The sequence below is a fragment of the Notolepis coatsorum genome (genome assembly GCF_963971535.1).
Source record: "Notolepis coatsorum genome assembly, chromosome: 6".
NCBI lineage: Eukaryota > Metazoa > Chordata > Actinopteri > Aulopiformes > Paralepididae > Notolepis > Notolepis coatsorum.
In genome coordinates this window covers 179,740,159-179,763,331 of record NC_140170.1, presented here as the reverse complement: position 1 = coordinate 179,763,331, position 23,173 = coordinate 179,740,159, and the positions used below count along the sequence as shown (strand labels likewise).

Sequence of the window (23,173 nt, the reverse complement as noted above, 5' to 3'; positions counted from 1 at the left end):
AGTGATTGAAGTGGAACCAGGTCGCTGATCCTTTGACTTGGACTGCCGTTCCAGTCGATCGGATCACCTCGTACGGGCCCTCTCTCCGGGGTGATGACCACTTTCTCTTGTGGACCTTTACGAAGACCAGGTCCCCAGGGATCAGTCTCGGTTTGGTGGCTTCCTTCTCCGCCTCCTTCACCCCCTTTCTCTGCTCCTGTCGAAACACAGCTTCATGTATTTTAGTCACTTGCTGAAGATATTTTTTCAGATCTTGCTCAAAAATATCTAATGCCGGGCCCCTAGCCAGGTGTCTAAATGGCGGTGCTGGCATGCTGCGGCCTGTAAGCATTTCATGCGGTGTTAGCTGTGTTTGGCGGTTTACGCTGCTTCTAATAGCCATCAGAGCAAGTGGCAAAGCATCAATCCAGTTAAGCTTAGTTTGCATACAGATTTTCAACAGTTTGTTTTTAATGACCAGATTGGCCCTTTCCACCTTCCCCTGCGACCCGGGACTATAGACCCAGGAAAGGCGCTGTCTTATACCTAATTTCTGCATCAGCCCTTTAACCACCTTGTCGATGAACTCGCGGCCATTATCGCTTTGTAATATCGTGGGAATTCCAAATCTCGGAATGACCTCGCGACACAGGAACTTGATCACTGTGTCCGCGTTCTTGTGTTTAGATGGAATGGCCTCAATCCAGCGACTAAAGCAGTCCTCTACTACCAGGAGGTATCGTTTGCCCTGCACTGGCGTTATCATATCCGTGTAGTCCATAATCAGATGTCTGAATGGTCCCTCAGGGAGGGGTGTGTAAGCCGCCACTGTCGGTACTCCTTTGCGCACATTGCCCTGTAAGCATGTTAAACACCTGGCTAGTGTAACGTCAATTTGTGCCTGAAGCTTTGGGGACCAAAATCCCATTTTCGTGATTCGTCTCAGGGTCTCTGCTCTTCCACAGTGATCAACACCATGAGCCTCAGGTATCACTAAGGACAGAAGATCGATGGAGGCGACTATCAAACCGTTATGACTCCTCCACAGACCATCTGCCCCCCTTACAGCCCCCCTCTCCATCCACGACTGTTTCTCGGCCTGCGTGGCTGAGTCCTGAAGATCACTCAAATTATCCTCAGTTACCTCAGTCGTCAGTTCGGCCGCAAACATCAGAACAGCCGTGGACGGCACCGCAGCCGCCGCCTTCGCGGCCTCATCCGCCGCGTTGTTTCCCGTCGTCACAAAGGACAGGTCTTTTCTGTGTGCCTGGCACTTTACGATAGCAATGCTTTTGGGCAACTTTACAGCCTGAATAAGCGCCACAACCTGCTTGTGGTGAAGGATCGGTGAGCCGTCCGATTTCTTAAAGCCTCTTGCCTTCCAAATGGCCGCGAATAGGTGGCATACGCCATGCGCATACGCAGAGTCTGTAAAGATGTTAACCGTGCGATCTTTAGCTATTATGCATGCTTCTGTTAGTGCTATTAGTTCTGCAAGCTGGGCCGAACATGGTTGCATGCATTGTCCGGCCTTTCTTGTTAGTGTTTCTCCGTTAGGTTTGCACTGTACGACGGCGTATCCTGACCTTAAATTTTCCCCCTCCCGATAGCAGGACCCATCCACAAAAAGTGAGAGTTCTGCTATCGCGAGCGGGTCGACTCCCAAATCAGGACGGAGTTTCACGAAAGCCTGTACCTCCACCTCACACTCATGCGGTTGACCCTCGCTCGGGAGTGGTACCAGATCCGCCGGGTTACTGCCGTGGCATGTTTTTATCATAACGTCAGAGTACTGCAGGAGCCTCATGTAAGCCTGTTGCCGTTGGCTGGTCAGAACAAATTTGCCTCTTTCAATCAAGTTTGCCAATTTGTGATGTGTCCAAATGCAAATGTCATATCCCATTGTCACGGCCGTTGCCTTCTCATACATCAAGAACATGATTTTTTTTCCCACTCCCCCCCTGTGTTTGAGTCAGGACAGCTGTCGCATGCTGCGCTCTATGTGAGACGAATAGGTGGAAACACTTCTCATAATCCGGCAGCGCCAGGGCAGGGGCCTGTAACAACAGACGCTTAATGTTTATGAACGCGTCCTCCCCCTCCTCGGTCCATGTCAAGGGAGCGCGAAGCTTGTCTGTACCCGCCTCTTTTATCATCATCCTCAACGGCGCTGTCGCTATCGTATAGTCCTCCACCCACTCAGAGCTGTACCCAGTCATCCCTAAAAACGTCATCATCTGTCGGACCGTCAATGGCCTAGGTGCCTTGGATACAGCTTCGAGTTGCGTGGGTGAGATGTTTTTTATGCCCTTTTGAATGACGCGAGACAAGTACTCAACTTTTGGCTGGCAGTACTGCAGTTTTGAACGGGATGCCTTGTGGCCTCCCACGGCTAATCCACTCAAAACTTTGATGGAGTCCTCATGGCACTGCTGACGTGTATCCGAGCAGATTAGAATGTCATCTGCATACAGTAAAACCGTGCTGAGTAGTGTGTCGCACACTCCTTGCAAGTCTTCCTTGAGCGCCTTCGAGAAGTAATGCGGCGAGTGCGCGAACCCTTGTGGCAACCGGGTGTAAGAGTATTGTTTCCCCCTGTGGGTAAAAGCAAACAGATACTGAGACTCTTTTTCCAATGGAACACTGAAGAATGCCTGCGTGAGATCAATGACCGTATAGTACTGCGAGCTACTCGGGATGTTTGTCAGGAGGGTGTGTGGATTAGCGACTTCCGCCTCTGGTCCAGACACCACGTCGTTCACCGCCCTCAAATCGTGTACCAGTCTGTACCTAGCCCTGTCCGCCTTTAGCACTGGGTGGATAGGTGTATTACATCTGGATTTGAAAGGGACGAGCACTCCCCCCTTTAACAGTCCCTCAATCTGATGTGATATAGCTTCCTCCGACTCTGGCTTCATTGTATACTGTCTGATAAAGGGTGGTCTACAACCCTTCTTTAACCTGACCTTCACTGGCTGTGCCGACAATATTAGACCCACATCTGTGTCGTGTTTTGACCACAACCGTTCCGGGGTGCGCGCCAACATGTCCTGTTCCAGCAAAGCATCCGCCTCTGGAATAACGCAAGGGTCTCCTGGTAATCTGATTACTTGCGGTTTTGCCAAAACTGAAAAGGAAATCATTATTTTTATGAAACTCCCATCTGCGCTGTTCCAAATTAGCGGAGATTCCGTGGAGACCCACCTTTGAGTCTCGGATTCCTGTATCATTGAACCTAGATGTTCGGATTCGTAACCAGGATTTATTCTCAGAGTGATGTGTGGGGCGGCGTCTCTTAGTCTATGTTGTTCCCGTAGATACTTACCCGTGTTAACCCTCAACGCCGCGCCCTGTCTCCCTACAATTATCGTAGATGAGTCAATCTGCACCTGCTCGGGCTGTCCCTGCAACCATGCCTTGTTCCTAACTAGGTCACTATTCGTCAAATATTGTAGTGTGCAATGTGCCTCCATGTTTGTTTGTCTAGACTAAGGCAGTTGGGTTTTCAGAAATGGCTCCCAGGGGTCACAGACCCTTTGCAGCTCTGCATCTATGTTGCCCAGCCAGAACACAGTGGCCTCTTTCTCCCCCGTCCCTTGTAGCATCATTTGGTACACGTCTTGTTCAATTTGAATCCCCTCAGGCGTACATAGGATTTTACAGCCTAGTTTACACATTGCATCTCGTCCCAAGAGATTGCGCGGGGTGCTGTCCGAAATTAATACAGGTATTGTTATGGTCTTGTTGTTATACGTCATAGAGATTGGATCTGATGTGGGTATTAATTGTGTTTTTCCCGAGAATCCGACCGTCCGAACATACTGTCCAGACTGGGGTAAGTGAGCGGCGTATTTTTGCTTTATGCAGGAAAAACCTGCTCCAGTGTCTGCCATCATCTCTGTTAATTTGCCCTCCACTAGGACCTGCAGAATAGGTTCTTGCTCAGCTCCCTTGGAAACCACAATCATTTGATTTCCCCCCGTCGCATTCTCTGGGCACCCCTAGTGATTACCCCCCTGGTTTCGGGGCCCTCCTGTCTCCCCCTGGTCGTGGGGCCCTTGTGACTCCCCCTGGCGCACGGGTCTTCCATACTCCGAGCCGGGACGGTATGGTTGCCTACATCTCATTTCCCTGTGTCCCTGCATGCCGCAGTTCCAACAGTGGAAACGGGGAAACTGTTGTTCGTTCCCCGGTCCCTGTGTAAACCGTGGGCCTGATTGCCCATTCCCTGCCTGCCGCCTGGACGCCTGGTTCTGTGAACTATAGCCATAGCTTCTCACTACCTGAGGTGCAGGCGGGGGTCCCTGGTCCTGCATGGGTGGAGAGGTAGCAGATGACACCATTACTGCCTGCAACCTCCTTTGGGGCTGCAGTTGTTGCTGAGTTAACTTCCTTGAGTCATTTCTATCCTGATCCCTGACTTTCTGCTCCTGAGCCCTTTGCTTCTCCACACTATGTGTTACATGTGCACAGAACAAAGGATAAGTCATGTCCATTAACCCCACCACGTCTTCCAGTCTATTCTTAACCACCTCTGGAAGCCCTCTCATCACACTTTCTCTAAACATCGCCCTCTGCAACGGGTCTATTTCTGGGTTGTGTCCTAGCTCACCTCTCCACTCCTTCAGTATTTTGTTCACATAGGTGCCAGGCCCTTCCGTCTCCATTATGGGGTTGCCCGCCAGTTTTGCCGGATTAATACGTGATGGATATTGATTCCTGAGTTTGTACCACAACGCCGCTCTATGGGCGTTGAATATGTCTCCATCATGGGCCTGCGTGTCGCATGCCACTCGCATCGATGTATCACCCATGATGTCCCGGCAGGCACCAATTCCTAGCAAGCGCGTCAACAGGGATTTGACGTCACCCACTGCTAGCAGAAAAGATGACGTATTTTCCTCAAACTGCGTGATCCACCTGGAGGCTCCTTCTGAAAGGTCCGGTAGTCTTGCTATTATGCCATCGATTTCTAGAGGTGACCATGGCATGTGAAAGATATCGTTCCCCTTTATTAGCAGGGGAAACTGGCCTGTACTTGTCACACTTCCCAGGAATGTAGGGGCGAAAGTCAGGGTTCCTGTAATGTTTCCTTTCTCCTGTGCTGGTTTCGTGTCGTTCTCATCTTCCTCATCAGTCAACAGTTTGGTGTGGCCACACGCCCCGTGTTTCCCTGATGTCTGCTGTGCCATATTTTGACGGGCCTCTTCCTCTATCTTCCTCCCGACTCCCTCCCTCTGCCTGCCCAGGTTCTCTACCTCCTCTTCCTCTGCATCATACAACTTCCGACGTACTGTCTCGCCATATGCCGCCAGGACTTTCGGATAGAGATCCTGCGGGGTCAGTTTGGGGGGGGTATCTCGCCTAAGGGAGGTCTCTGATCTAGCGGAGGTTTCTGACCTAGCGGGGGTTTCTGACCTAGCGGGGGTCCCTAATTCCGTCTCCTCATATTCTCCTCTTATTGTCACCGTGCCCACCGGCAATTGCGTGACATAAGGTGGGGATGTTGGTTTCCCTATATCCGTCTCTCTCTGATTTAGCGCTAAAGCTTCCTGCCTGTATGCTCTCCCCTTCTGGGCGTAGAGCTTCATTACCCCCAACTCTTCTGTCCTCTTTTTCAACCTCTTTTTGCTGCTGTCGCCTGGCTTGTGGTTACGAATCATTACATTCATCTCTTCGCATACGTCGAGATCAAAAGTACCTCCGGAAGGCCATTTTGTGTCCCCGGCCTTTGTACGCCTCTGCCACCGGACACCAACCTTAAGAATTAGGTTCTTTATGAGCGGGTTCCGGTCTAACAGTATGTCCTCTGCTGTATGCATCGTTGTTTAGTGTGTATGTGTGTTTATTGTGTTGTGTATGTGTGTGTGTGGTTGTACTTCAACTACTACTACTCTACAACTACCACTCCAGGACACAGTTAACCTAGATCTACTACTACTCTACTCCAGGACACAGTTAACCTAGATCTACTACTACTCTACTCCAGGACACAGTTAACCTAGATCTACTACTACTCTACTCCAGGACACAGTTAACCTAAATCTACCCCAGGACACAGTTAACCTAGATCTACCACTACTCTACCCCAGGACACAGTTAACCTAGATCTACCACTACAACGCTACTACAACTCGGTGTGTGTGTGTCTGTGTGTGACTGTGTGTGTGTGTGTGTGTGTGTGTGTGTATGTCGGTGTGTGTGTCTGTGTGTGTGTGTGTGTGTATGTGTGTATGTCGGTGTGTGTGTGTGTTTGTGTGTGATTGTGTGTGTGTGTGTGTGTGACTGTGTGTGTGTGACTGTGTGTGTGTGCGTCACAACCCGCTGTCTACCGGGACACAGGAATGTGTGTGTGTGTGTGTGTGTCGGTGTGTGTGTGTCTGTGTGTGTGTGTGTGTGTGTCTTTGCTGTGTGTGTGTGTGTGTGTGACTGTGTGTGTGTGTGTGTGTGTGTGTGACTGTGTGTGTGTGCGTACTGTGTGTGTGTGTGTCACAACCCGCTGTCTACCGGGACACAGGAATGTGTGTGTGTGTGTGTGTGTCGGTGTGTGTGTGTCTGTGTGTGTGTGTGTGTGTGTGTCTTTGCTGTGTGTGTGTGTGTGTGTGTGACTGTGTGTGTGTGTGTGTGTGACTGTGTGTGTGTGTGTGTGTGTGACTGTGTGTGTGTGCGTACTGTGTGTGTGTGTGTCACAACCCGCTGTCTACCGGGACACAGGAATGTGTGTGTGTGTGTGTGTGTCGGTGTGTGTGTGTGTGTGTGTGTGTCTTTGCTGTGTGTGTGTGTGTGTGTGACTGTGTGTGTGTGTGTGTGTGTGTGACTGTGTGTGTGTGCGTACTGTGTGTGTGTGTGTCACAACCCGCTGTCTACCGGGACACAGGAATGTGTGTGTGTGTGTGTGTGTGTCGGTGTGTGTGTGTGTCACAACCCGCTGTCTACCGGGACACAGGAATGTGTGTGTGTGTGTGTGTGTGTCTGTGTGTGTGTGTGTGTGTGTGTGTGTCTGTGTGACTGTGTGTGTGTGTGTGTGTGTCTGTGTGTAGTGACTGTGTGTGTGTGTGTCGTGTGTGTGACTGTGTGTGTGTATTGTATGTGTGACTGTGTGTGTGTGTGTGTGTGTGTGTGTGTGTGTATTGTATGTGTTACTGTGTGTGTGTGTGTGTGACTGTGTATGTGTGTGTGTGTGGTTGTGTGTGTGTGTGTTTTCTACCACCAGGGGTCAGCAAACCCAAGAGAGAAAGAGATGTGATGAGTCTGTATGCTACACCTTGGCCCACCAACAGGGGTCAGCAAACCCAGGAGAGAGAGAGAGAGAGAGAGAGAGAGAGAGAGAGAGAGAGAGAGAGAGAGAGAGAGAGAGAGAGAGAGAGAGAGAGAGCTATCTCTCTTGGCTAGCTGGCTCTACGCCCAGAATGAGTTATCTTCTATACATGTACGAAAGAAAGAGAGAGAGAGAGAGATAAAGATTTAGTGAGATGTGTGTGTGTGTGTGTGTGTTTGTGTGTGTGTGTGTGTGTGTATGTGTGTGTGTGTCTGTGTGTGTGTGCGTCTGTGTACAGACGTGTGTGTATTGTATGTGTGTATTGTGTGTGTGTGTCTGTGTGTAGTGACTGTGTGTGTGTGTGTTTCTGTGTGTGTGTCGGTGTGTGTCTGTGTGTCTGTGTGTGTGTGCTGTGTCTGTGTGTGTGTGCTGTGTATGTGTGTAAGAGAGAAAAGACACAAGATTAGAGCACACGATATGATGTACTGAAATGTCCATCTGCCTATCTTGAGGCTGTTTTAAGAACATCAGCCAGACTGTCGCCCTAGTGTCTTTGAGCCCTGCTAGTTGACCTATATTAAACTAGTCAAGACTAATCGGTCATGTCTTTCATGAGCTTGTATATACCCGTTCCTAGTGTTTGCCTAGACACAGACATAGCATTATTAGCAAGAGCATGACTGATGGTAAATATGGTAAGTATGGTAATATGCAGTACACAGAATGGAATAACTTAGCTAGCTTGGATGATGTTGATCATCCTATCAAGCTAGCTAATGCTGTCCTTAACGTGTCGTCTAAAGACACACTTAATGTAGTTTCATTAAAAAACACATTATTAGTGTTGCAATAAAACAGTTGGTAAGCATGCACACATGTTATGAAACACGGATAAGTGCATGCAATAGCAACTGAACATTTTAAAAGATTGTAAATAGAGCTGATGGCGGATCTATTTGAGGCATGGGGCGACGCAGAGAGGGTCGCATCCTCCCGGTCATCATCACGGGACGTCCACCACGAGACAGCCATTCACAGGGAGACAGGGATATGGGACAAGCGTTACAGTTTGCGTGATTGTGATAGGCGGACATAGCAATAGATAGATGTGGTAAGCAAAAATCTGAATAGAATAGATTTGAAATCTTTATTCCGAACGTTTTACGATGTAAAATATAAAATCATAACAAATCATTGATCTCTATGAAATGGATTTTTTTTTATAATAAACTAAACATAACTCAATTTTTACATGTTCGAAAAGGAATAGGAAGAAGTACACTTATTTAATCCTACCCCTTTTCCACTACTCAAATGAGATATATGTAGTAAGCATATTATGTGAATAGAATAGAAGTACTTAACCCAGCAATGAACTCAATTAACTAAACGTCTAAACCACATTGACAGAAGACGGTATGAAGCTGATCCATGGCCTCGGTGGTACACATAACCAGTGTGGGGGTAGAACAGTCACTGCAATCTTGGCCAAGACCCAGAGACATCCACCACCTTGGCCAACACTACGAGACAACCACTCAGAGAGATGGGGAGGGGGGGTTATTGAGTTCCCATGTTTGTAGTGGGCGGAGATGGAGCAATAAATACATGTAGTGGGCATATGCATACATGGCGACAGTAGAATCAAAGTATAAGAAAATTGTGAAATTAAGTAATAGATAGAACTACTGCAAGGGACATGTTGAGAGGGCTGTATGCTGGATAACAACCATACTTTCAAACATGTAACCTGACAATTCCACTTGCAGCAGCAACACTGCTCCTAAATTATATGTATACTGCCGGCCTCCATACAGCAAAAAAATAATCATTCTGGCAGGACGTTACAGCAGCCAAGAAATATTGATAGCCATGAGGTGGAAACACACAGGAGTGGAATGAGTTGCCTTTGACCACCAAACAAAGCTTGAACCTGATAGATTGAACATTTTATTAACAGATTGCAGAATGGGTACAATACAGTACAGCTCAATACACACAATTGTTAAGGGGATGCAGACCAGAGAAAGACTTTCGTCTTGTTTACATCAGGGTCCCCCATTTTCAATTAATCATAACATATATGACATAGATAGTAGGGATGGGCATTTTAAAGAAAAATCCAGATCGATTGATCGCATGCTATACTCGAGTGATCGTGTATTACTCGAAAAAACAAAAAAATATAAATTTAATCTTTTCTTTTTTACCTAATTTTGTTCATTCACGTATATGTTTAAGGAAACCAACAAACAGTTATAATCTTACACATACATGTGAAACAAATATATAAAAATATATTTTTTTAATATTTTCTTTTTCCATAAAAATTATTAATTTAAGATCGATTTTTCTCATAGCTACGAGTAATCGATTACTCACGCCCATCCCTAACATAGACAGTACTGCTACATCTATACATTTATGACATACCAGATTTACAAATACAGTACCGTTTGTGATACAAAAAGAGTTTAAAAAAAGAAAAAAAAAGAAGAGTATATACATTTGACGAAGAAACTACATTGGAGGAGGTGGGGTGGGTTGGGTAGGTGGGGTGGGGTAACTGTACATTGGAGGTGGTTGGGCGGGGGGGGGGGGGGTAACTGTACATTGGATTATCGACAACCTTACTTGGTCCAAGAAGAGGGTCTTGTGTATTACTGGGTTAGGACATTTACTGTACATTGGAGGGGGTTGTGTTAGGATATTTACAGGGGCCAGTTTCTAATTCTATACTAACTTGTATAGTTTCACGGTGAACGTTAGGAAATGGCTCCTAGAAAATGTCCCAGAGTAACTAAGGAAGGTTCTAGTTTTAATGTAGTGTAGTTTTAGTGTGTCTGTACATATTTTATTAATAATGTTGTATTTTACTTTTAGCAATATACTGTAGGCTGATGATATTATGTGTAATACATGTTTATGTATGTGCTGCTGAGACCACCACAGTGGAAATAAGTCTGTGACTTTTTGTGCCATCCTTGAAATAGGCCAGGGGTGGCCAACCCGCGGCTCGCAGCTCTTCCATCCATAAAAAAATAGAAAATAATAATAATTTTTTTTCACGTCATTCATAAGGACATAGAATAAACATTTACAATTTTTTTTTTAAATGGTCCATTGGCATGTTCTTGGGATCTGAATCTAGGGACATAATAGATCAGTGTCAGAAATAGTGTGTCTGTTACTAGGCTTGAGTAAATTGTAATGAACCAAAGGAGAATATCAATTCTATTTAATTTTTTTTATCTTTGACTGTGAATAACACCATGCTAAAATTGACCAGACCTGAAAAATCTAAGCAAATGAATAAAGGGAAGATTATTAAACAGAAGGTTTTGTAGATACAGTACTGAATTCTGCCATCTTTTTTATAATGTAAATTTCTCCACCATTTTTCATCGTATTGCAACACCGTTTTTTGCAAGACGTTCACAGAAAGGTAGAGAAACTAACTGCGTTCTGTCTTATGGCAATAACGTTCAAGTTTGTGGGAGATAATCCCCAAAAATAAGAGAAATAAAAAAGTAAGTCAGATGATTGACAGGGGCTGGTGTGAGCTGGGTAGGGTAGTTTTTCGAAATTCGAAAGCCCTGAGTCTCTTCCTTCAAAAGACTACACTCACTTTTGGCTGTGCCACTTCTTCCTGTCAATATGCGCCGGTTTCCGACTCAATGCCCTGAGATTTCTATAATCTTATATTTCACTAATAACAGTTAAAATAATTGGTAAACAAACGTCATGCTGAAAATATACACTTTTACTGTATATCTCGGGCTTAAGAGGTTAACCCTGTGAGGCCCAAATTAAAAAGACATTAGCAACTTCAGAGGCCAGAGGGTGGGACATATGAAACACATTTACTATCAAATAGCATTGTGAGGCTGAACAACAGGACCAATTCACTATAGGCCTACATGTGCTTAAATTTTTTTAAATAAACACTTTTTTTTAATTTTTATTTTTTTATTTCTCTCTCCAATTTTCTGTTTTTCTCCCCGTCCCAATTTAGTCATGCCAATTCCCCCCCCCCCTACCTGGCTGCTGTATGCATGTTCTCCTACGAGTCGGTACAAGGGCGTCCCGAAGCTGACCGCGCGCTTCCTCCGATACGTGTGGCGACTGCCAGTGACGTCTTTTCACTTGGCAGCGAGGACTCTCATTGGTGAAGTGTAACGCGTGGGAGGGCATGCTATCTCCACCAAGTCCTGCCCCGCTGAGCAAGCGCCGATACCTGACATGTAGGCGTCGCTGTCCACAACGCCAGATTCCCACCCACCAGCTTCCCACCCCCTAATACTGCTAATTGTATTAGTATGAACGACCAGCCAAGCTGGTAGCAACGCCGAGAGCTGGGCTCAAACCCAGCATCTCCTGCGTTGGTGACAAGCACAATCTCCGCTACGCCACCTGACCGCCCTATAAACATAATTTTTTTAAATGGCTAAAAGTGATTTTGTAATTTTGCAACCGTGGGTCTCACAGGGTACTTTTAACCCTGTGAGGCCCAAATAAAAAAGACATTAGCAACTTCAGAGGCCAGAGGGTGAGACCTATAAACACATGAAGGGTGCCGTGACTGAAAAAAAAGGTTGAGAAACGCTGGTATATGATGTGGCTCTTTGTGGTACCACAGTAATTTTTGTGGCTCTTAGTCTCTGACTGGTTGGCCACCCCTGAAATAGGCTCTCAATGCTGAGAATGTCTCCTTGTAATGTCAATCAGGCTTTTGAGCCCAGATTTAAACAGCTCTGGCTGATTGTTTACAGCATTGTCCAACAGTATGGTCACATCAGGGTACTGCAGAGCAAATTCTCTCTGTGCAGCTTCCTGGTCCTGTGAACTCTGAAAGGGGTTGGTGCCGAAGTGAGAAACCCGTGTCAGCGATCCAACCTCTTGCTCATACCAGTCTGCAGCCACTGATGCATCTGGCAAAAGGTCTGTGGACACTCGTTTTGGGCATCCCTCTCCGGCCAAGTACCTGGGGATCCCCTTTCCTAAAATAAGTTGAGCAAAAAATTATCCATTGCTCTAACTATGAAGGTTAAACAACGGTTTTCTTGTTTAAATAAAATGTATCAGAAATCAGACTATATCACACCTTTGCTTGAGAGACAAACTATAACACAAACCTGGAATCCTGTGTGCATTCCATGCTTGAACCACACGATCAACTCCGAGCTTGGCCAACTGGCATGTCAGGTTTGACACGCAGAATTTTATCAGGCTGGCCTCCATATCCAGCTCCTCCTGATCCACCAGATGGACCAAAGCCACTTTCAATGGGTAGTTAACCCTGTTGTTGATCTCTGGCCAGATCCGTTCAATGGTGTGATTCTGTTATTGTAAAATATAGAAGACATTTTCAGAATCTTTTTCCAGATTAACTATATATATATTGTATTGTATTGTAGTATTAAGTCTTGTTCTAATTTCTTACGCACCTTTGTTGATGGTGTTTGCCTATATGGTGGCCTCTCTGTGTTGTGCCGGTGGCTGGCCAACTTCTCCTGCATGTAAAGAGTTAAATAAAACTCTTTCCCATGGTCCACTCTGACCTGGTCCCATATGCCATGCTCCATTACCGCACTTCTGCAAGAAAACAGAATAACATTGGCAAGTTGGAAACAAATTATAGTGGCTCTTGTGTTGTCAGGTAGTGAGGAGATCCGAGTTTTCACTTGCTGTGAAAGGGGACATATTGTAGGAAGGGAGATATCCTTTTTTTGGGTATTATTATAAAGCAGGTCTAGGTAGGTAGTAGGTGGTGCCATATAAATACTGTGAAAGTATCAAAACGCTCAGTCCACAGAGAAATGCACACAGCCAAATTCAGAAACTGTGCCTTTAAACGAGCCGTTTGGCCTTTGTGGATAATTTCCACAAGGTGGACAGAGTTATTCAGACAAGAGTATACTTTGGTGTTTTGGGTACAGGGAGTCAGGGACAAAGGTGTTTTAAACAGGGATGCGTTCTTCATGGGACGGGGTTGCACTCCGTGCACCCAAAGATTTGAGCAAAAGCGCATGCACGGATTTGCACGGCACGTGCATGCACACAGGAATGCGCTGCACTCGCCAACTCGCTATAAGTACCCACCTTGGCTACTTTGCATATCAATAGCGCCGGTCGTCAGGTGTGTTAAATACGTTCTCAGATACATTCACACTAGGGATGCTCGATGTTGGCTTTTTTACCGATACCGATATTGTCCAACTCTTCATTTCCGATACCGATATCAACCGATACCGATATATGCAGGGTTTCCCCCCCCCCAAAAAATTGAATAATTTCAGGTAATTAACATTACATATCTCTTGTTGTGGAATTAACACAACATTATGCATACTTTTGACAATAAATAAAATCAGAATTTGTTCTTACTTGCTTGCCTGGGTAAATAAAGCTTATAGAAATGTAAAAAAAAAAAAAAAATATATATATATATTTTTTTTTTGAAAACAGATACCGATATCACATTTTAATGCCGATATCGGCCGATAATATCGGACATCCCTAATTCACACCTAACTTGTGAATGAAATGTGTTACATTCCATTCGTAGAGGCAATTAGGCACCATCTTTAGTCTGTGCTTAAGCGAGGGAACATTTATGCGCATGCGCGGGAACGTGCGTGCACGTGGCGTCATTAGCGTGCGTGCAATCAGAGTTGATATGAGGAATGCACCTCTGGTTTTAAATGACCTGTTCATTACCTGTAAACGTCAGTGTATATGGTAAGGTTGTTTTTAACAGGCATAGTGGATCGTCCAACAATTTTGCTGGAGAAGCCATCAATCGCCAGCACATGGGTCACGCCAAACATCACCAGTTTCTCATTTTGGTCCATGTGGATCTTGTGACCCACATAGGCTGCAGTATATGGAACCGGATTGAGGTTCCTGGCTCCCTTAAAGACAGACAAAAAAGAACAGCATACTCAAACCATACTCAAAGTTCAAAGTTGAGAAAACAGCTAAAGCATGAAGTGGGGCTGCTTGTCTAGGTGTAACCACCTGTAGCAACTATATAGAAAAAACCCTATAGAAACCACCTGTCAGCCTAGCAACCACATAATAACATCCTAGCAAAAAAGAATTCCTTTTTAAAAGTTCCTCCAACTAGCTCTCAAATGTGGGAAAAATATAATAATTAGGCTATACATTTGATAAAAAAAAAACCTACCCTGCATCGTTCCCGATGATATGGTGGATGAATGTTGCGCAATGCATGTCCCACACGACCCTCTGATGATGCACAGGCTCCCGCGGCTGCAAGATAGCCAGTCATCATCTTCCTGCCATAGGTAGGACCAGTCTTAAGGTAAAGATAAAATGTAATTAAATTGATTGAAAACTTTATTAACAGATTGCAGAATGAATGGGTACAATACGGCTCAATACAAAACTGCTAAGAGGATGCAGACCAGAAAAAGACTTTTGAGAGTTTTTATTCTTACTTGCAGTGTGGACAAATATAAGCATACTGTAACCTCTGTGTTTAAACTGGAACTTAAACACAGGATAAGTGCTACAAAATAAAACCCAAAAAGTGACTCAATATAACTGAAAACAAAACAAACGCGCACGGTTAAAAGACAGTGTGGCTTCCGGGCGGCTACGTGGCGTAGTGGGCAAGGCGCTCGTCACGAATGACGGAGACGCTGGGCTTGCCTGTTCGAGCCCAGCGCTCCACATTGCTTTCAGTTTAGCTGGTCGATGGGTGGGGATCGGGCGTTGTGGACAGCGACTCCTACAGGTCGGTTGGTGCGCCTGCGCAGTAGAATCAGGAAGTGTCGGGGGCGCGTGTTGCTTAATAACAGCGGAACAGTGCAAAAATGCTTCAGCTTTCGTCACCGCACGCCACTACGGTAAAGCGCCTTTCTTTTCACGCCGCTTAGACAAATGCTATGGCATTTCCGCGTACATTGCAACGAATCACTTGGAACCTCGGCTGTCTTTAACTATGAGTGAACACAACTGTCTTTAACTATGAGTGAACACAACGCAACATTGTAACGTTACGTGTAATTTACTATGGAATATCAGAAGAAACTACTCAACCTCGGCTGTCTTTAACTAAACAGTGTTGTGAACACAACACATTGTAACGTTAACGTGTACTTTACTATGGAATATCAGAAGAAACTACTCAACCTCGGCTGTCTTTAACTATGAATGAACACAACACACTAACTCACCATGTTTAGATAATAAAGTACTCAACCTCTACTTGTCTACTGTCTGACTGAACACAACACTCTAACTAACTTACCATGTTTAGATAATGAAGTACTCAACCTCTACAGTCTTTAACTATGAGTAAACACAACACTCTAACTTACCATCTTTAGATAATGAAGTATGCAACCTCTACTGTATTTAACTATGAAGGAATTACAACCTTTATTTAATGGTTAATATTTTGATAAAAGGGAATTTACTATATTTGTATGGCATTTACACTTAAAGTAGAAAAACAAAAGTAATCTGTAAAATAAGTGAATTTCCTGTGAAAAAACATTTTTTACAGTGTACGTTACACACACAAATGCTACAGTCATTATGACACATTTTACAAAGAATGTCTTGTATGAACTACCAGTAATATAAATAATATTAACAACAAAAATGTGTTCCATCTTCATGTCAGATGATTTTCAAAAAGGAAAATGTACTACGCCTCTGTCGTCAACTCTAAGCCATCTAAGCGCAGGTGAAAAGATGCGACTGCTGTTACCTCAAGTACCGGAGGGGACTTGTGCTATGTATGACTTAGTCCACATTGCAGCCGGCTTGTGGGAGGCAAGAAACAGCGTTCGTGACAGGGGAGGGTTGAATTGGATGATACGAAATTGGGATGGGAGAAAAATATAGAAAAATGGGAGAAAAAGTGGATAAAAAAAAAGACAGTGTGGCTTCCCTGTGATAATTACCCAATTCCCTCCCGCTGCACACCTGTGAACACATACAGGCTCTGCCTGAGCACATCTGAGCCCCGCCTCCTGTGCCCACTGCCAGATAATTGGTCAACACCTTCATGGTAACAGTGCCTTCATTCAATAAAGTAACTGCAGAAAATCATTAAATTGGCTACAACATAGCCTATAAACAAGTAAGCGATAGTTTACACACTGTAACTAGCCCCTTTCGTGACCTTGTTGGCGTGCATCAAGTTAAGTAACGTTCTCCCGTAGCTCGAGCATAGCAGCTGCCATCTGACAGAAACATGTTTCGGGTTGTGTCATCAAGCTAGTTCTGTACATTTTCATAACCCCTCCCCAGATACGAATAGGTTATTTAATTTCAGTGTCCTATTTTGATATGTTTGGCGGTTCAGTTTATTTACGTTGTTAATTCATAGTAGCTTAACTTTCGAATGAGTGAGAAACATGTCTGTTCACCCAGGTTGAAATTGAGACTGAGAAAGCGCTTATAGAAAATGTCTAATATGTTCCACATAAACCTGGAAATAATCTGAACGTTTCAGGATTCGGAAACATTTAAAAACACAAGAAGTTATGACAAGTAAATAGAAGAATAAATAGATGGGCTTTCTCTGTGTCTGTCGTTTCTCGAATTTCAATATACAATGTAACAATATAACCAGCGTAGACCCATGTTCACGTAAAACTTAACTGTAGCCTACCTCTTGTATTGCAGTGAAGACGGCGGCTTCTACTTGATGGTCCTTCATTCGCTGTCGTTGTATGCCATGTTCTGTACAAAAACGGCGAATATTTGCGATGGAAGCTCCTCTTTGCAACCCACATTCAAATACCAAGTGGTTCCGTATATTTTCATCGCTATAGCCACTTTTAACCATGTTCTCTATAACCGCCAAGTATGGTAACAGGCTGGAGTCCATAATGATCAGTTCAAACCAGTGACCGTTAGAGAGATTATTTAAAAGTGGGAGAGATCTTTTTATAGGGCTTTGGTTCAAACTGTGGCGCCAATGGGTTGGCGCGCAAAGAAAACCGAACATATTACGGAAGCCGAAATGAGTCTTTGATTGATTGATTGATTGATTGATTGATTGAAAACTTCTTGAAAACTGATCTATTTATTCTTGATTTGAAATCTTTATTTCGAACATGTAAATAAATACAAACAATATAAAATCTAAACAAATCATTGATCTCAAGAAATTAAATGAAAAAATAAATAAATAAACAAAAGCAAAACATAACTCAATTTACATGTTCGAAAAGGAACACATACACTTATTTATTTACCTCATTTAGTTTTAGCATTTTGTATATTGTATATTTTTGTATAGTGTTTGGTCCTTATTCTTTAACTCTTTACTGTATGAAGCACAATTTCAGGAGGGTCATAGAGAACCAAGCATTTCACTATAATTTACCTTATATGTGACAAATAAATAAAACTTGAAAACGGATTCTACCACCGTGGAGACAGGCGGTACGATTTTTTCTTCTTCTCGCCTGTCTCCATGGTGAACGTATACCAGAAAACGGTAGAAATACTTGATGAATTTAATGGAGATTTGATTTAATAACAGCTAAATTATATCAAAACATCCATTTACAAACTCTCATCCATTTACAAACTCTTACAAACTCTCTTACATGCTTGCACCTCATGGTACCAAAGCACCTCAAAGGCGCTAAAAACTAAATTACAAACATGCACAAAACAAACTGGTCAGACAGCTTGACCTTACTCCTAGAACCCACCTCACCCCTGCCCACTTTGACAACCTAGGATGGCTTAGAGTAGATGACAGAGTACAGCAACTTGCAATGGGCCTGGTCTACAAGATACACTACACGACCAAGGTACCCATGTACATGTCAAAATACTTCCCAAAGGTCAGTGAATACCACGATCACAACACCAGAGGGAGCTCCACAAATCATGTTAAACCCAGATTCGGCTCAAACAAGGGACTAAACACGTTTCGCAATTATGCCACATCAATGTGGAACGCCCTACCTAAAGCTGTAAAGGAATGTGAATCACTACCCACTTTCAAAACCACTCTCAAGGAACACCTACGGGAGACTGCAATTCGAAACTGGCCCCTGTAAATGTCCTAACCCAACCCCCTCCAATGTACAGTCATTTACCTAGTATGGTGTTGTCAATATTCCAATGTACAGTTTTGCTTGTTTGTACAGTGTTTCCCCCCTTCTGTGGTAGACACTACAGAAGGTTAACCATTTCACTACCACATCAAAAAAAGAAGGTTAACCATCTGTAGTGTGGTAGTGAAAGGGTTAACCTTTTTTTTTTTTTTATCTACTTTTTCTCCTCCTTTTTCTGTGATTTTTCTCCCGATCACAATTTACCTCTCGTGCCAATTCTCCCTCCCCTGTCCTGATCATTGCTCGCATATGCCCCCCACTGGCCGGTTGTAGGGAGGATAGAAGCCTTGCATCACATGTCCCCTCCGATACATGTGGAGGCAGCCTGTCACATCTTTTCACCTGCCAGCGCGGACTCTCATTGGCGAGGAGTAACGTGTAGGAGGCTCACACTGCCCCCGCCATTTTCCTGACTTTGCTGTGCAGGCACCCCAACCGACCTGTAGGAGTCGCTGTTCACAACGACCAGACTACCACCCTTCGACTTCTCACCCGCTAACTCTGCCAATTGAGTTAGTATGATGGACGGCCCAAGCCGGAGGCAACGCCGACAGCCGGATTCGAACCCGGTGTCTCTTGCGTTGGTGACGAGCGCAATGTCCGCTGCGCCACCAAGCCGCCTAAAGGGTTAACCTTCTGTAGTGTGGTTGTGAAAGGGTTAACCCCTTTTGTCGTGTGGCAGTGAAATGGTTAACATTCTGTATTCTCGCGGTGAAAGGGTTAACCATTTGGTAGTGTGGTAGTGAAAGGCTTAAAAGGCACCATGGCCTGCCATGAACACTGATACCCACGCCTTCGTGTCCGCCTGCACCATGTGTGCCTGTGGGAAGTCGTCTCATCTACCACCCACTGGTCTGCTCAGATTGTCCTCTGGCTGTCCCTAGTCACACATTGCCCCTTGCCCTCGATGCTATACTGGAAAATCCCACCCCACCCCCTCTATGAGGAGCTAGCCAGGATGAGCATTATCCCCCCATGACACACCACAAACCGCCTTGGCCAGTATTTCGTGCCATGGTAGCCATCAGGCTCCACAACCGTGGGCACGGACTGCTGCCAATTGCTGGAGAGCTAACGGCTGCATGGTGACCTCGAGAACTGTTAGGACTATCTGACGCTTAGTAATAAACACTGCACGGACTCTGGTGTAGTGTTACTCCGGTTTGGACCATGTAGGCCATCATCACTATCACTACTGTCTGATTGAATCCTGCCACTCACTACTGTTATTACTATTATCATTACTACTTGCACTTTGTTCTATGTTCTATTATTATTGTTACTACCTAACCCACCTGTAACCCCCCCCCCCATCTTTGCGTGGATGCGTGTCTGTAATTTGCACATCTTGAGAACCATTCATCTGATTGAATTCATGCTTGGTGGGTGTATTGCCCAGGGAAGTGCAAGGTTGAATTTGGTGCCATTTGGCCAGATGGTGGCACTACAGTGTGTCTGTCCTTCGCATATCTCGAGAACCATCCATCCATATATATATATGTGTTTTTTTAGTTTTTGGATGTGTGTGAGATTATGTCCAAAATAAATCAGCATTGTTTTTTGGTGAAGTGCCCCTTTAAAGGATTTGTGTGCTTGCCTACTTGAGTACGTATTCCATTCATTTGAGAATCTCAGTCTTCCTTTTACATTATAGTGTTATATTTATAATTATACATTATATTTGACTAAAACAGAATCCTGGTAAAAACACACGTATGAACTCTGTGATTGTAACATTCAATGTATGTGCAAACCATGACATAGGCCACTGTTATATTACCTTATTATTACATGGCGTTTTAACATTCGCCAAAATGCTTGATTGCGCTCTGGCCGTATCAGCGGTCATTATTGCGCGTTGCCCATGGCAGCGGTCAGTTATCAAGAAATAATTGACCGCTGTCAGGGGCAAACAAGCGCTATTGACCAATCACAATCAAGCATTTTGGCGAATGTTAAAACGCCATGTAATAAATGTTCTTATTGTCTACTCTAGTTCATTGACTCAGTTCTTAAGGGCGAACACCAGGCAACAGTTTTTAATTGTAATTGCTGTACTTTGTGGCTCTAAATTTTTTATTTAGGTTGGTAATGTTTATAAACACTCACTGTAGTAAGACAGCTAATTTCCATCTGATAGAATGTCTGTGAATAAACGCCACATTTTTAAGATAAAAAGGATCACGGATTGGAACTTTATTGTGATATGCTTGTGCCTTGGGTATGAAGAAAATCAAAGAAGTGTGGTTTATTGTTGATACTGCGTGCAACCCCAGTCTGATTTCAATAACGCACGCATAATTAAACATCATAAATATTTGAAACATTTGAAACCTTCAAAAACGTGAACCAGTGATTTCCGATACATTTTATTTAAACGAGAAAACCGTTGTTTAACCTTAGTTTAAACAACGGTTTTCTCGTTTAAATAAAATGTATCGGAAATCACTGGTTCATGTTTTTGAAGGTTTCAAATGTTTCAAATATTTATGATGTTTAATTAATAAAATTATAATAAATGGCTTTCTCGTTACTGTAGGTTAAAGGTTAAAAGTCAACCTATCAAAATACAACGACCGCAAAAAGGTTAACTATAAAAATAGGTTGCGCCCACAAATATGCCTTTGCTCACAGAACTTGTCTTCAATACATGCAACATGGCCCACATCCAAGTGACCCTTTTCCGTGAACTTCGCACAGTACGAATTCGGGAGATGGATGTCACCATAGACAATTTGGAGAGGATATTTAAGGTTAGTACACATTACAACCGACTAGAGGGTATGTATTATACAGCTACAGGAAATAATATGCCTATACTATTTCTTGTCAGGGCCTGGGGTGATTGTGAGCCATGCAGTAGGCTTTTTTTATCGAATTAATTCGAGACTTTATAGTTAATTAATCGAAAGTAATAACATTTTAAGCGCATATCAATATTTGATGCGAAAAGCAACATTTTTCAATTCAAATTAATTTTGGTATATGATGAGTGAATCAATGAATATACAAAACCTATTCTCCCTGGCCTTACCGTGTTCTACCTGTTTTTATTACATTAATTGTTTTACTGTGTTGTATTATTTTGTTTTTTATCGACATGCCTTTGAAGCACGCTGCCTGGAAATGTGCTATATAAATAAAATTGACTTGACTATTTATGCAGCAAAATCCTCGTAGCTACTACACAGACCAACAGATCAATGCAATTTTTAACAAAGTGCAGCAATTATAATATAGCGCAAAGGACCTTTTGTAAACTCGAGCACTTTCGAGGTAAAAGTAAAACGCAGTACTTTCAAGTACATTCCAGAACAGTTGACCAATGGGGGGAAATCATTGGCCAAACATACATTATTACAATGCAGGGTGTTAGATCTGTGTTGTGCCTTTTATCAGAACCACATTAACCTTAAAAAATAATCTGTTAAAATTGACAAAAAGTACTGCACTTTAATTTTCTATTTTAACTCTATTATCTTCTCTTTAGGCGTAGCTTTTTGGAGGCAAAACGCCCGCAAAATAGTTGCCCTCCATCACAGCTCCCACAAGGAGCTGTTACAGAGCAGGAAGAGGAAGAGCACAAGGTAAAGCATGGTGTTTATCTAAGCCTCAACCTGTTTTTGAATGCAAGACTCAGTTCTTTCACCACAATAGGCTCTGAAGAGTGACATTTAAATACACAAAAATAGTCTCATGTGTAATTTCAAGTCACTGAGCCCTTTTGAACACCACCTTACTAAGCGATGACGCAAGCAGCCCCCCCCCCCCCCCCCCCCGCTAACACTGCCAATTGTGTTAGTAGGGATGACTGACAGCTGAATTCGATCCCAGAGTCTCTGCGGTGGTAGGAGAGTGCTTAGTCCACTGAGCTACCCAGCCGCCCAGACTTGCTTGAATTTTGGCAAGTGAAGCCAAGACTACATTGTCTCGCCTCACTTTTTGTATTTTTGTATACCCCCCCCAGTCGCATAGATGACGGAGCCCTGGAGAAGGTCCAGGAGCTGGTGCTGGCAGCAGGAGAGCTGCCAGCGATCAGGGACGCCCTGCGGGACCTGGGCCAGTACGCCCGGGCCAACAAGGTCAGCACACTGGCCCTGACAGACGATCAGGTGTCCAGTGTGCAGCTCACCTTCCAATGTATTATTTGCAGAGGCTAGTAACTTACCTTGATTCTCTACTAACAAACCATATTCAGACGTTTTAAATTGAAGTAATAATTGCATTACCCTCTTCAAACTGGCCAGTCCCATTAGTGGGTTCATCATTACAAATGCACACTGCTCTGACAAGCTTTGTTTAAAGCCATGCATGTTTGGTGTAAAGCTGCAGCCATAAAACAATGGCATTTTGGCTTTGAATATTTTACTGTGATGTGGCTTAAATGAAACTGCAACCAGCACTATATGCATGCAACACTATGCATGTGACATTGTCCTACAATATGGAACAAGTGGTTTATAAAACTGGAGATACATAGGGATACAATGGAAATGCATGGGGAAATTGAGTTTAAGGGGTTATCCTCATATTCAAATGGAAATACCTACCGACTTTAGTCATAGAATTGTTATTATTACCATTATCATTACATAGCCTACTAATATAATAATTATATGATCTAAAATTGTTCTAATACATTTTTTTTATCTTGCAGATGTGATGGTGAACCCCGTGGTGGCACCATGCTGCCGAAGCCTCGTCGGGTGCCGGGTCTGTATGGCCCAATGGACGGCGAACACGCCGTATTGCCCTAAATGTAGGGATGGAACCTTCCCTGACAGAATGTTTGAGCTGACGGGGATGGAGGACGTCGTCA

The 23,173-nt window shown here is 44.0% G+C and overlaps 1 protein-coding gene across 1 annotated transcript; it reads right to left on the bottom strand.

Moving 5' to 3' along the window:
- Positions 1-11,929: 11,929 nt before the first annotated feature.
- Positions 11,930-16,282, bottom strand: LOC311229823 (uncharacterized protein; the record flags this gene model as incomplete). The annotated part of the gene is made up of 6 exons (XM_084315897.1): positions 11,930-12,237; positions 12,373-12,577; positions 12,685-12,832; positions 13,958-14,151; positions 14,427-14,558; positions 16,199-16,282. The coding sequence occupies 6 exons, from the start codon at positions 16,280-16,282 to the stop codon at positions 11,930-11,932; spliced, it is 1,071 nt and encodes a 356-aa protein (XP_084172023.1).
- Between the last annotated feature and the right edge of the window lie 6,891 nt (positions 16,283-23,173).